General features: G+C 39.7%; 1 protein-coding gene across 8 annotated transcripts in view; it reads right to left on the bottom strand.

Annotated features, from left to right (window-relative positions):
• ASPH (aspartate beta-hydroxylase) overlaps positions 1–13,845 on the bottom strand; it is a 185,143-nt gene that overhangs the window by 95,693 nt on the left and 75,605 nt on the right. For 6 of the 8 annotated variants that reach the window (XM_045162814.1, XM_045162812.1, XM_045162813.1 and 3 more), the window contains 3 exons: positions 12,795–12,833; positions 12,227–12,262; positions 10,917–10,961 (listed from right to left, as the gene is read on the bottom strand). In XM_045162814.1, the coding sequence (XP_045018749.1) occupies positions 10,917–10,961; positions 12,227–12,262; positions 12,795–12,833 (120 nt within the window). The remainder of the gene's footprint in view (positions 1–10,916; positions 10,962–12,226; positions 12,263–12,794; positions 12,834–13,845) is intronic. The other 2 variants (XM_025265354.3, XM_044928743.2) reach the window with 1 other exon arrangement.

Here is a 13,845-nt window from a genome sequence, read left to right as displayed (position 1 = left end):
CCATGGGGTCGCTGAGGGTCAGACACGACTGAGCGACTTCACTTTCACTCTTCATTTTCACACATTGGTGAAGGAAATGGTAACCCACTCCAGTGTTCTTGCCTGGAGAATCCCAGGGACAGGGGAGCCTGGTGGGCTGCCGTCTCTGGGGTCGCACAGAGTTGGACACGACTGAAGCAACTCAGCAGCAGCAGCAGCAGCAGCAGCAGCAGCAACAGCAGTCTTTGTACCTGGGGCTTCCCAGGGAAAATTCAAATGGCCCTCAGCGTGCCAAAAAGGAAAATGATTGAAAACACTTAACTAGATGCCAGGCGTTGTTCTCAACACTTAATGAAGATTATCCCATTGAACTCTGAAAGGTAGTTTTAATTCCATAGATAAGAAAAATGTTTTAGAAAGGCTACGGTATATTGCCAAGAGTTGCAGAACAATTAAGAACTATTCAGAAGGCCACACTCTACAAGACTACACTTTGCATATTCCAATAGTGGGTGGTCTATACTCTATGCTTCAGATCAGATGAGATCAGATCAGTTGCTCAGTCGTGTCCGACTCTTTGCGACCCCATGAATCGCAGCACGCCAGGCCTCCCTGTCCATCACCAACTCCCGGAGTTCACTGAGACTCACGTCCATCGAGTCAGTGATGCCATCCAGCCATCTCATCCTCTGTCGTCCCCTTCTCCTCTTGCCCCCAATCCCTCCCAGCTGAGTCCAACCCAGAAAATGACAGAAGTACAAGCTTACCAGTAACTCAGATTTAAGTCTTAATACACACCCCCCAAGAAACATAAACTACACATTTTCTAATGGTGCTACCTCTTTCAACATTATTTTATTAAAGAAAACCTTACTAAAGAGAACAGGATCTTCATCTTTTAAAAACTGTCATACAACCATTGAGAAAAAATCATTTTTGTATATTCAATTATTTTGAACTCTATCATTCCAGCGACTGTGCTAATTTGCCTACCGGCCAATTCTTGTGGGCAAAGCTAGTCTCCACCCAGGTCTGTGTGTCCTGAGCTCCTAGTCACACTGGCATCTATTCTCCCTGCTCCAAGACCCAGCCATGGGGCTCTGCCTCTCCCTGACCGGGTCCTGTCTAAGTCACAGGCCCCTGTCCTCTTTCCACTAGCACTTCCCCAGTCAGATCCTATCACGACATCACCTGGATTCTTACTCCTCCGTAACCTGACTGCCCTCTCTCTGCTTGCTCTTGGTCGCCTCCTAATTGTTTCCACCTTCCACTAGGTGCCCACCTGTATACTCTAGACTCTAGGCTGTGAATGACCTTGACTGGCAGGCCTTGCAGCCTCTCTGACCCTCAGTCTCTTCATCTGTAAGCACAGTAATAACACCCAGGTGCCTGGAGCCCGGACTCCCTAACTCAGCACTTAGCATCGCCAGTGCAGCAAAACAGGCCTGCTTAACCATAAAGGATTTTTCTGTTTCTTCTGAGGGCCTTGGAGGAAAAAACAACACTTTCTAGAATCCCAGAAGCTTCGTCCCTTTGTGTCTAATTCTCCTTTACTGCCCAGAGAATGAAGATCAGAAGAGAATCTTCGGTACCCTTTGCTACCCTTCCAGTCACTCAAACTCCTAGGTTCTCTCAAACAGGCTGAAGGCTAATCCTCACCAAGTGATAGTCATGGAGGACCGGAGTGTGCCGGTGAATGAGTGACCTCGCCAGGGACTTATCAGAATTTCTAGGTGCCGGACAAAAACCGACACAGCATGCTGCAGGGACTATTTCATCCAAATTCTGCCCCTCAAATTATAAATATTAAACGAAATAAACACTACCTACTAAAAATAAGTAAAGAAAGATGTTGAATGTACTCCTTTGTGATTTTAGTCACCAAAAGTGCTAGAATACCCTGAACTATTAGAAAGTATAAAATGAACTGATGTTGTTATGGAACAAAACAAAAAAATAGATACTCTAAAATGATGACAATACAGAGAAGAATTCTTCTGTATTTTATTGCACTCAAATAACATTAAACAGAAGATGTCTACATTATTTTTAGAAAATCCATTGATGTTTCCCAGCTTGGCATATATTTGTAAAGACAAGGCTCATCCATCAAGATATTTGGAATTAGAAAGTATCTGAATATGACCACAGCATAATGAATTCTCAGTGTTCAGAGTTCTAGAGATGATTATATACAAAAATCCAGCGAAATTTATCTTATGCATTTATCAGTTCTATGTCACTCCTGTTTCTCTAAAAAAATATGGCTTTATTAAAAAGTAGTGTTCTATAATTTACTATACGAAGTAAGAGCTTTATTAGATTTTTGAGTAGCAACTCTGTATTACCCAGATCACAGCTTCAGAAAATTATTGCTCTTTTACTATGTATTACTTTGGGCTTCACTAACACTACGGTTCAGCATACCTTACTACACTATAGTGATCTCTAATGATAAAAATATAAAATCTCTTTGATTTTAACCCTAAAAGCAGGAAAAAAAAATCGCTCTATCTTAAAACAATGTGAACATGATCAAGAGCTCCCCTGACATGTAAATAAAACCACATCTTAGGTTTTTTTTTTTTAAATACCTCATGGTCCTTTCAAAATGAGAATGTAGCTACCTCTTTTTCCTAACAAATGAGCATTTTCATCACAGCAACCATTTCTGAGACACACACGAGCCACATTAAAAACAGAAGAAAGTCTCCAGCGTGGAAAGGAAAAGCCTCAAAAGCTGTGAAAGCACAGGGAGCTTCTGGTTTCTGAGCACTTTTCACAAACCCTGCTTCATTCAGCCAGAGGCAATGTCTCCTTGATACACGGAGCAGGAATCAGTGTTGTACATGTTACTTTACCAGCCAAAGGAAGAACAACTTTTACATGAGGCACCACTAACTGTTATTTGCTAAGATTTAAACAAATACCAAGAGGATTACAGCTATTCTACAATCACCCCAATGTGCTGAAAAGCGTTTTTGCATGATATAACAGGCTGTTCCTTTCCTCTACATTCTAACAAGAATTTTAATTTCCCCCCTTTTTTTCTGAAAAATAAATTACCCATGATAATTTAAACTTTTTTTGAAATATTAAATTTTTTCTAATTAACAAGCTAAAAGCTGCAGGAATCTCAAATGTTGAGTTTTACCCTGAATACTCAAATATAGCAATTTTTTTAATAAAGGTATCAGTGCAGATATATACAACTCAAATCTTCACAGCTAATGATAATCCCATCAGTGTTTTTCAGAGCCCTAAGACAAGGCACTCTTAGTGGCTTTAATTCATGTTTCACGCAGTGTACACAAGTCAGCTGACATAGTGTTAATTACTGATAAGATATATTAAAATCCTGCCATGACAAGTGCTGCTATCTCATCAATGATTATTAATTACTGTCTGAAAAACACATATATGCAGGTAAGACTAAAAGCTGCATCACAAAAGGGAAAAGAAAAATCCAGTGGACCCACTAAGGCTATCAGGAAAGGACATGCAGGAATGTAACAATATGTGTGATTTCTGTTTCTTAAAAAAAAAAGAAAGAAAAACACTAAAATGCCAGTGGACTATGGTTCATTCAAAACATCTTTAGTGTTCATTCCCAAAGATCTTGGTCTGCTCAGAAATTACTTCACAAGATCTATCCCAGCCATCTTTTGGAGCGTATGGTTAAGCTGGTCCTCTTGTGGTAGGTAGTAGGGGCAGTCTTTCTGAAGCTTTAAGTATCTGCAAAAATAAGGGGAAATCTAAATTAAAGGACCAACTAGACACAGATTGCGAAACTGCTTCATTTTTACTCTACTTATAAAAAACCACCAATGGAAAGTAAATGTTCTATTTTCCTTTGTATTGTTGTTTTTAATGGCAACTGGGTAAGAATGACTCACTACTTAGAGTAGTTCTTGGGAGGGTTACTTGCAAAGCTGAGAAAAACCCGAGGTTCTTTCAAGCATCTGAGAATTACAGTTGAATTTAAGAATGTCAGTCTTTTGAGAAATACATTCAATTTCTTTCTCCCATCAATGTTTTCACTGTATTAAAAAGAAATGCAACAGAGGGGGAAAAATCTAGTATTGTATTTGAAACATGAATATAAGGAGGATTTTTCAAGGAGCAACAAGATACTGTAAGCTGTAGTTAAAATGCATTACTTATAATCTTATATCAATTTTTCATGTTATGGATGATATAAATGGTTGATAAAAAAAAGTATATACTATTTTAAAAGAAGTAAAATTCATTCCTACTTTCAACAAACATTTTATTTCAAACTTTAGTATCAAATTTATTTTACTATTACAGCTATGTTATGATTATGTTATGATCTGTTACAATTAAAGTTAGAAAGGAGATTGTGCACATGAAGACCCAACCAAATTTTGATGTGATTTCTAAAACTGTATTATAGGCCTTCCTTCTCTCCCTCCTTCCTTCCCTATCTATTTATCTACATATGTGCATGTATGTATAACCAAAAATTTTTACATAAGCAGAATTATTTGGTGCTAATGAGAAGCAACCGGAAATTATAGGTATACTTTTATATATCCAACAGAAATGAATATTTCCACCGAAAGACATGTATACTGTGTAAGAATGTTCATGGCAAATTTCTTCATAATAGACCAAAACTAGAAACACTCACTACAGCCATCAATGTAGGATATAATTTTTAAATGGAATACATTTACAGTCAATAATAATAATAAGACCAATGACTCTTCATAGCAATGTGGATGAAATAGCCATGATGGTGAGCAATGGAAACCAGTCACCAAAAAAGTGTATATATATTTGCATGTGTTGACTTGTGGTTCTGTTTAATCAAATTCAAAGGCAGATGAATCCATCTATGATGACAAAGTCAGAACAGCAGTCATCTTTGGTGGGGTCGTTACTGAGGGCAGAAGAGGGAAAGATTTTCCAGGGGCTGGAAGAACTCTGTGTTATGGGTGTAAGAATATATGACATGTACAAGTTCATCAAACTATATCATCAACAGGTGAGTACTTCCTTGTGTATAAATTACACCGCATCAGAAAGAGTTTAAAAAAAAAAGTTCTCTTAGAGTTTAAACATTAGCTGGACTGTGAGGAATATGCATTTCTATAACCTGTGCAATCAAAAATCCTGGAGACTATGGGAACTTGTTTAAAGTACAACATGAGCACTGATAAAAAGGCAAATAAACTAAAAGCTTAATCACGATTTTGAAAGACTCAAATCTATGCCCTGAAGTATCTGAATCAGGTTTCCACCCAGAAGTAGTAGTTGCCCAAGTTGCAAACCCAGCACCTCCAGAGGCCAGTCGTCTCTGCACCTCTCTGTTCCTCCCACCTTCCTTATCTCCACTAAAGTTCCATCATTCATCCATTCAAGCCAGAAGCAAAGGAATCAGGCTAGACTTTTCCCGTTAACCAGCCCATCTCCCACCAATCACCTGCACCCCCAAGGTCCTTGAATCCATCCTGCTCTGCACCTCTGCCACGATTCCCAGCTCCCACCACTTGTGCTTAGATGAACATATCTGCCCCCTGACTGGTCTCCACCTCCTTGTGGGACTGCTCTGTTCAAATATGGATCGGATCATGCAACTCCTAAGCTTTAAGTTTTTCAGCAACTTTCTTGCATTTTTAGTGAAAGTTGCTCAGCCATGTCCGACTCTTTGCAACCCCATGGACTGTAGCCCATCAGGCTCCTCTATCCATGGACTTCTCCAGGCAAGAATACTGGAGTGGGTAGTCATTCCGTTCTCCAGGGGATCTTCCTGATCCAGGGATTGAACTCGGGTCTCCTGTATTGCAGGCAGATTCTTTACTGTCTGAGCCACCAGGGAAGCCCTAGGCCCACATTCAAATTCTCAAACATCATTTATGGGACACCCTGAGAAATGCTGCCCGCCTGTCCACTATGTCTTCTGAGCCAGTACATGGTACACCGCCTTGGTCTTTGTGCCTCAAGCATTTGTGCCCTCTGCCTGCCACATGCTGGCTCCTTCACTTTGAGCAGCTCCTCCAGGCTCAGCTGCAGCATGATCTTCTGCTCTGCTCCCCTGGCCCCCACAGTTGGGTTGGTTCCCCCTCCTCTGGGTGCTGGCCTGGGTATCACTCTGAGAGGTTAATGATGCCATACTAGCTGCTGTCCTCAGCGGCACACCCACAGGTCTGTGAATCGATACCAGACAGGGACTGCATTGTTCACTGTGTGTCTGGGGCAGAGCTGTAGCATGCATGCAGGTGTGTGTACTTCAGTCATGTCCAACTCTTTTGCGACCCTATGGACTGTAGCCTGCTCCAGGCAAGAATACTGGAGTGGGTTGCCATGCCCTCCTCCAGGGGATTTTCCCAACCAGGAAGTAGATGGATTCTTTACCCACTGAGTCACCTGGAAGGCCTGAGCCTGTACCGTAGGAGCTGTTTAATATATATTTCTTGAATAAATGAAAGATCAATAATAATCAATAATAACAATAATATGCATATTAGGCTCTTATTACCATAAGCTAAGACCTTTAAAGCTGCCAGCCTAAAGCTAGCTGTGGGTCTTATTGATCCAATCAGAAAATGCTTGATGACAAGGGGGGCATGAGTGACAGCTCTGGAAAGAAGCAACAGTGCAATCAGTCCCCCTGAGAGAATATTCAAATGTGGATGAGTTACAAATGTCGTCTCCATCTTCAGAGAGAAAAGAGCAGCAGATTCAGCCAGAAACATTGATGTTCACACATCTTCATTCCAGATAGCACAATTATCATCACAGAACGTAAGAGAAACATTTTTCCCGGCATTGTTGTTGTTCAGTTATGCAGCTGTGTCTGACTCATTGTGGCCCCATGGACTGCAGCACGCCAGGCTTCCCTGTCCTTCACCATCTCCCAGAATTTGCTCAAACTCATGTCCATTGAGTCAGTGATGCCATCCAACCGTCTCATCCTGTTGCTCCCTTCACCTTCTGCCCTCCATCTTTTCCAGCATCATGGTCTTTTCCATGGCATGACAGAAAAATTGTTAAAGGAACCAAGTAGTCAAATGGTCTTAAAGTATTGTATGGCAGGGAATATTATGCTGGTGAATTCCTTAAGTGATTTGTTTCAATTTGTGCTATGTATAGTTTTTTTTTTTAATATTTTTTGCTTTATGTGGATCATTTTAAAAGTCTTTATTGAATTCTGTTACAATATTGTTTTTGTTTTATATTCTGGTTTTTTGGCCCTGATGTATGTGAGATCTTAGTTCCCCAACCAGGTATCAAACCCACACCCCCTGCATTGGAAGGTGAAGTCTTAAGCACTGGACCACCATGGAAGTCCCCACGCTATGTATAGTTATGCTGTCAGATTGCTAGAAATAGGCTGTGTGACATCAAGTAAAAATATGACTTTGAGGACAAGGTGAAAACCCACTAAGGGAGCAGAGGTTCCAAAATCAATTTTTTTTTAAATGTGATATTAAAAATGACTGACTTCTAACATGAGCATGATCAATTTTTCAGATTGACTTTTTACTTCCTTTCCAAAAGGATGCCAGCAAAGCACTTATGAATTTATCTATCAATATAAACAAAAGATGGAAAAATTTAAGCTATTGGACAGCTAACTTTTCCACAATGAATCATAATTAATCTTCAACATTTCTGAGTCTTAAGTGAAAGGCTAATGCATACTAAGACAAAGATGCCTACTGCTAAGTCACGTCAGTCGTGTCCGACTCTGTGTAACCCTATAAATGGCAGCCCACCAGGCTCCCCCGTCCCTGGGATTGGCTTCTCCAGGCAAGAACACTGGAGTGGGTTGCCATTTCTTTCTCCAATGCATGAAAGTGAAAAGTGAAAGTGAAGTCGCTCAGTCGTGTCTGACTCTGCAACCCCATGGACTGCAGCCTACCAGGCTCCTCTGTCCATGGGATTTTCCAGGCAAATCCCACTGGAGTGGGGTGCCAGTGCCTTCTCCGAAAGATGCCTAAGGATACACTATCACTATCTCTATCACATCAAACCAGCTCTCATAACTCATCTGTTCTTAGGTCTTCATTTCCATGAAATCCTCTAGAGCACAGAAGCTGAGAGTGTGAACTCTTGGAGCCAGAACACAAGAATCAAACTCAGTTCTAGCATTTATCAGCTCTGTGATTTCAGGCAGGTTCCTCTGCCTTGCTATGCCTCAGTTTTCTCATCTGTAAAATGCAGATATGAGCATTTCACCTCTGGGGACACTGACAATACTAAAGGAGTTAATTCATGTGTGTGTCAAGAAGTGCATGACACACATGATGCTTAACCAAAGTCAGCACTCTCCATCCCCTGAGGGGAAGCCGGATACAATAGTAAATCAAGACAATTCCTGCCCCGTGGGATTATTATGCCCCCATCAATATTATTATGAAATTTAATTTGCTATTCTAGGACTGCATAACCTAGTCTTAGAAAGATCAGAGAAGGCATAGTAATCATCAATTGGATTCTGAGGGCCAGGAAAAAGTGAACTGATATCCAGCATTGTGCAGAGAGCCTCAATCTGAGTTTTCCACTGATTAAAGAATTTTAAAGATTAAAAGGTAGTAAGGTAACAGGACCCACAACAATTGTTGCCAGAGTTTCTGCATCACATATGTCATTCAACACTACTGCAAAAGCAGTCACCTTACTGTACAAAACAGCAACTAATTCATGAATATTATTCTTTCATAAGATTGAATAATTAAATGATGCAACATAAAGTAAGACTAAGAAAATAACGGGAAATAAGCAAACCCAGTACAATCATTACAAGTAACTACTGCTAACTCTCCACCTCACATCCTCCTTGGTAAAGGACAAACTTATAGCGTGCAGCGCATCACTCAAATTTTTATGACACCAAATGACAAGTGACAACTTCTGGAGCAGGTCTGTCAGAATTCAGCTTCTCTTGATCCACCTCAAATATCAACCTAAAGTGAAAGAAAGTGAAAGTGAAAGTCGCTCAGTCGTGTCCGACTCTTTGCGACCCCATAGGCTATTCAGTCCATGGAATTCTCCAGGCTAGAATACTGGAGTAGGTAGCCTTTCCCTTTCTTCAGGGGACCTTCCCAACCCAGGGATCGAACCCAGGTCTCCTGCATTGCAGGCAGATTTTTTTTACCGGCTGAGCCACCAGGGAAGCCCCAATATCAACCTAATTAATTAGCAAATAGTAACAGCCACAGCCACCATTCACTGGGATCTCATTCTATCCTCAGAAAGGATGCATATGAATCAAATCTTCATTTTCATTTGCTTCAGCTGTTAAATATCTCATCCAAAAAAAAAGCACCTTATTCCAGCCCCCAGTCCCCTCACCCCTACAACCACTCCTTAGTATTTTATAATTATGTTCCAAGGAAATTTGGGGGCTCATTTATAAAACACCAAAACAGAAGCACAGAGCTTTTTGGTCAGAAGATAATATTATATTTCATACCTTCATTAAAGTCAGGTCGATATTAAAAAAATATCAACCATAACTAGGAAAAAGTGCTGTAGACACTCGTTATTTTTAGGAAAACTTAGAAAACAACTTTCTTTAAAGGAATGGAGAGTAAGCAAAATGCAAATTCAGTAACCTGCTCTGCATTCTCAGGTGAGAAACAAGGCACACTGATGTACTGCTCCCCAATACAGAGGAAGTTACTGCTCCCCAATACAGAGGAAGTTACTGCTCAGCAATACAGAGGAAGTTACTGCTCAGCAATACAGAGGAAGCTACAAACGCAGGACGGAGACACCAACTGTCCTGACTCCGCATCTTTCCTAAACACAAAATATACACATATGCCCAGAAGTTATCATGTCAAAGGTCAGTTTCTTCACGGATTTTGTTTCTCATTCACGTTATGATGCCAACAACGCAGTTCCTTCAGTAGTCATACATACTATAAATGTACAACGTACAACAGCTATCAAAACTTAAAACTACCCAACCATTAAATAAGTAAATATGAGCGGTGGTATAACTAAAAATAGTCCTTGATTAGAAAAGGCTTTTTCCCCTTGAAATTGACTATTTCGACAAATTTTGGCAGGCACAATTATTTTTACCAAAATCAATACTCCTAGTGCACATCATCGCTACAAAATTCACATGAAGCATAAGATGAAAAATATGAGTAAAAATTGAACCAATAAATAACACGGAAACAAAAAAAAAGGAAATAAAACACAGAAACAAGAGGACATACATTTGAGAAAGAGATGTTGACGAATCCTCACTTAATAAAATATTTTTTCCCACTTAGAGAATAAGAGGTTTATATGTTAATTTCTGATTACAGGAATAGTTAATGTCTTCTCTAAAAGGCATTTGAAAGCACAGGCTTTGATTGAAATGCTGTCCCTGTTCTTTAAACTCGATGATGATGAGAGGGATGTGTTGGGGAAGGGAGGGAAAAGCAGAGTGATGGATGTAACACAGTGAGCTGGTAGGAAGGACTCCAGGGCACTCACTCACAAGTCCCAGATAGCCTGGACCATGTGGGGTGCAAGGATGCTTTTAGGGAAGATGGGCAGTGCAGGTCGGTGGGGAGGACCAATGTCACTAATTTATGCCCTGTTCAATTTTCATCTGAAGGCAAGTCTGACTCCACATCCTCCATCAGATAGCCTGTCAATCAAAACAAGGGAAAAACCCCACAACCTAACTTCTACTATCACCATCTATGATAGCAAAAATCATACAGTGTTTTGATCATGAACACTCCTCAAATTCTAGCTCAACCAATAAGTACTAGACTCTGTCTGCCCCCATTACTTTGGCTCAACTGACCTAAACACACAAAATTTTCCTTTTAAATTTAGGATAGGTATAATTAATCCTCTTCTCTCAGGAATTCTACTCTCCATAGAATTTTCTTCATACAGCATCTTTTAAATTAAACAAAAAAGAAAAAGGAAATACTTGTAACGAAATGCCATACCTGGTGGTACTTCTTGCTGTTCCTCTGCAGGGGGCATGTGCGGTTCTGAAATAATAAATAAATAATAAAATAAATTAAAAAACACTCCATTACAGATTGCTGTCCAGTGTTTAAAGACTACAGATCTTTAAGTTGGCATGATTATTTTTACAGACTGTTTGGGGGTTTGATTGCAATTTATCATAAAGCATTAGGTTTTCGCACCAACACAATAAAGAAAAATAAGCTACAACTTTGTAAAAGTTTGTATATTTCTCAACTGTCCTGAACCACAGGCTTTAAAACATTATCTGCCTAACTGACTAACCTCAAAACTTACTGTCTGGGAAAGGAGATATGAACCAAAGCCCAAGTTTTCACCACAATTTTGCACCAGACTTGATAGGAAAGCTGTTGAAACATATTTAAAGCATCTTGTTTCTTGTTAACAATACAAAAAATTAAATTCAAATAGAATCTTTAAAATGTATCACTATCCTTAATAAGCTTGTTTTTGAAAAATAATACTCAAGGTAACTTATTCTAAAACTAGCCAAAAATATGGATATGAATTATAACATCTAGCCTTTTTTTGTAGACATCAACCCACTTACAACTAAGGAAACTGTAAGCCTCACCACCCAATGGTATAATGATATATTTATCTGATTGGCTCTATAAAATTACATCACATGTTAGTATCTTCATCCCTAACAACACAGTGGGTGGGCAGGAAGTACCTTAACTGAGACACTATCAAGAAATAAAATTGTTATCTTTCCTTTTGTTCAAGATTTTGTGTAACAGGCTTTGGTCAAAAAGAAAATATTTTATTAGCATTTTCTAAAAACTCAAAATATTTATGCAGCTATTTTAATCATTTTTCTTCTTGCATTAATTTGCTTCTACTTGTGAGAATGCTCAAAACAGATGGAAATATTTTAGATAAAAGGAAAAAGAAGGCTCATACATATTTTCTCCAACTGAAAGGACATAACTTTCAACCCACTTCTGCCCATGGATAACTCGTTCTCATGACACTATCTCCTCCTACTTAGAGCAGCCCTCCTTACCCTAATATGATACTTTCTACTATACAATCCTGATTTCATCTCCGTCGCTGCCTTTCTCATAATCTTTACTTATCATCTCATTGGTCACTAGAGTGCCAGCCCCCAGTGAAAACAGAATTCTAACTCTCTTATTCACTCTCATCCTCCGAGCCCCTGAGCAATGTCAAGACAGCAAATAGTAAGTGTGTGATAAATGCTTGTTGAAGAAATGAATATAACTTTTTATAAAAAGTAAACGGATATCTTAAATTAACTTACCTTCTAAAATTGTGTTTGAATTGTCTACAGCATGATCTAAAAAAAAAAAAAAAAATTAAAGCACATCTTACATTAAGCACATCTTACACACTTTCACAAGTTCTTTAATATATTTGTTTGGAGACCTAAATTTGACTCTTTTTAGATTGGGGTTTCTTATAGAGAGATTCATTAGAATATTAACTTTAATTTCTAAATTACAGTCAAAGAATACATCAATAGGCTGGGATGTCTTTAGTGGTCCAGTGTCTAAGGCTCTGCGCTCCCAACATAGGGGGGCCCAGGGTTCAATCCCTGGTCAGGGAACTAGATCCCACATGCCGCAACTAAGACCTGGGGCAGTCAAAAAATAAATCAATATTTAAAGTCAATTGATCTTAAAAATAGGTTGGCATTATCTCTGTGGACATAAACCTTGCACCATAAACAGGATATATATATTAACATGATCCAATTCCTTAGTGACTTAAGAATGTCTTGTATTTCGGACTACATCTTTTGTTCCACAAATTATACTCGTTTTCACAAATGCAAGGGGAACTGACTTGCAGGAAGCTCAATACCTTACCTGAACTTTCTGTCCCTTCATTTTGCAATGGCTCGTACACTACAAAATACACAGAAAAAATACTCCTGTAGCCCAGTATCTCATTAGAACACAAGAGCAGCCATACAGTTCAAAGTCTAGTTTATTCTTGAACCCCTGTGACTTCATTACTAGTAAATGGCAGTTTACAGAGTACAGTGGGAAAGAGTTTGGTTCTGGGGTGAAACAGGCCTAGATTCAAATTGCAGAGTAGGCTCTTCTAGCCAGAGGAACAATTATGTACGCTTCCTTCTTGCCAAATGGGGAAAATTAAAGTTCCTCCCCAATCACTTGTTAACAGGGTCCCACACTTTGCTCACCCCTGGGTGGTGCTGAACTTCTCTTTCATCCTTTGTGACTGTAGTGGAGGTTCTGTTACCCACAGCTCTGTCTGCTCTACACTCTGGATCCCAGACCTGGCGGATTCTCTGCTTCGCCGAGTAAGCGATGCTCAGCTGTTCCACCTGGGGCCAACGGCCCTGCCTCCAACCCGAGATGAGGGTTCAGCGGGCAGGTCTTAATCCACTACCTTAACCACAGCCCAGGGCTCACCTCTCTCTGCTCCACTGCTTAGGCTCTTGTCTCTGCCACCATCTCCCCTCGTGTCCGGCTAGTCCATAGCTTCCCTAGTCAGCCTGATTCCTGCTTTTCCCATCTTCCAAAATGCCTCAAATGTCCTTGTACCCTAAGAGCAAACTGTGTTATAGTCCTAGCACAGTTACAAATGTATTCCCCTTGATCATTTAATAAAGAAAAATATCAAGCATTTACTACCTTTTAGATATTATTCCCAGTGCCTGGGTAGAGTGAGGGACAGTTTTTAATAAATGCTTTTCTATCCTGCTGGTGGTGTTTGGAAGACAAAGACACAGTGAATACTTGCTCCCTCTGTCACCCTGAAGTGTGTCCCATTTTAATATGCTCTTCTATCAACTGAAACACAAACAGGCATTTTCTTTTTGTTGCTGTTGTCATTTTTATTTTATTAGTTTGTTTATTTTGTATGTTTTTCTTTTTTATTGAAGTATAGTTG

The sequence above is a fragment of the Bubalus bubalis genome, chromosome 15 (assembly GCF_019923935.1).
Source record: "Bubalus bubalis isolate 160015118507 breed Murrah chromosome 15, NDDB_SH_1, whole genome shotgun sequence".
Classification (NCBI taxonomy): Eukaryota; Metazoa; Chordata; class Mammalia; order Artiodactyla; family Bovidae; genus Bubalus; species Bubalus bubalis.
This window is presented reverse-complemented; position numbering and strand designations above follow the sequence as displayed.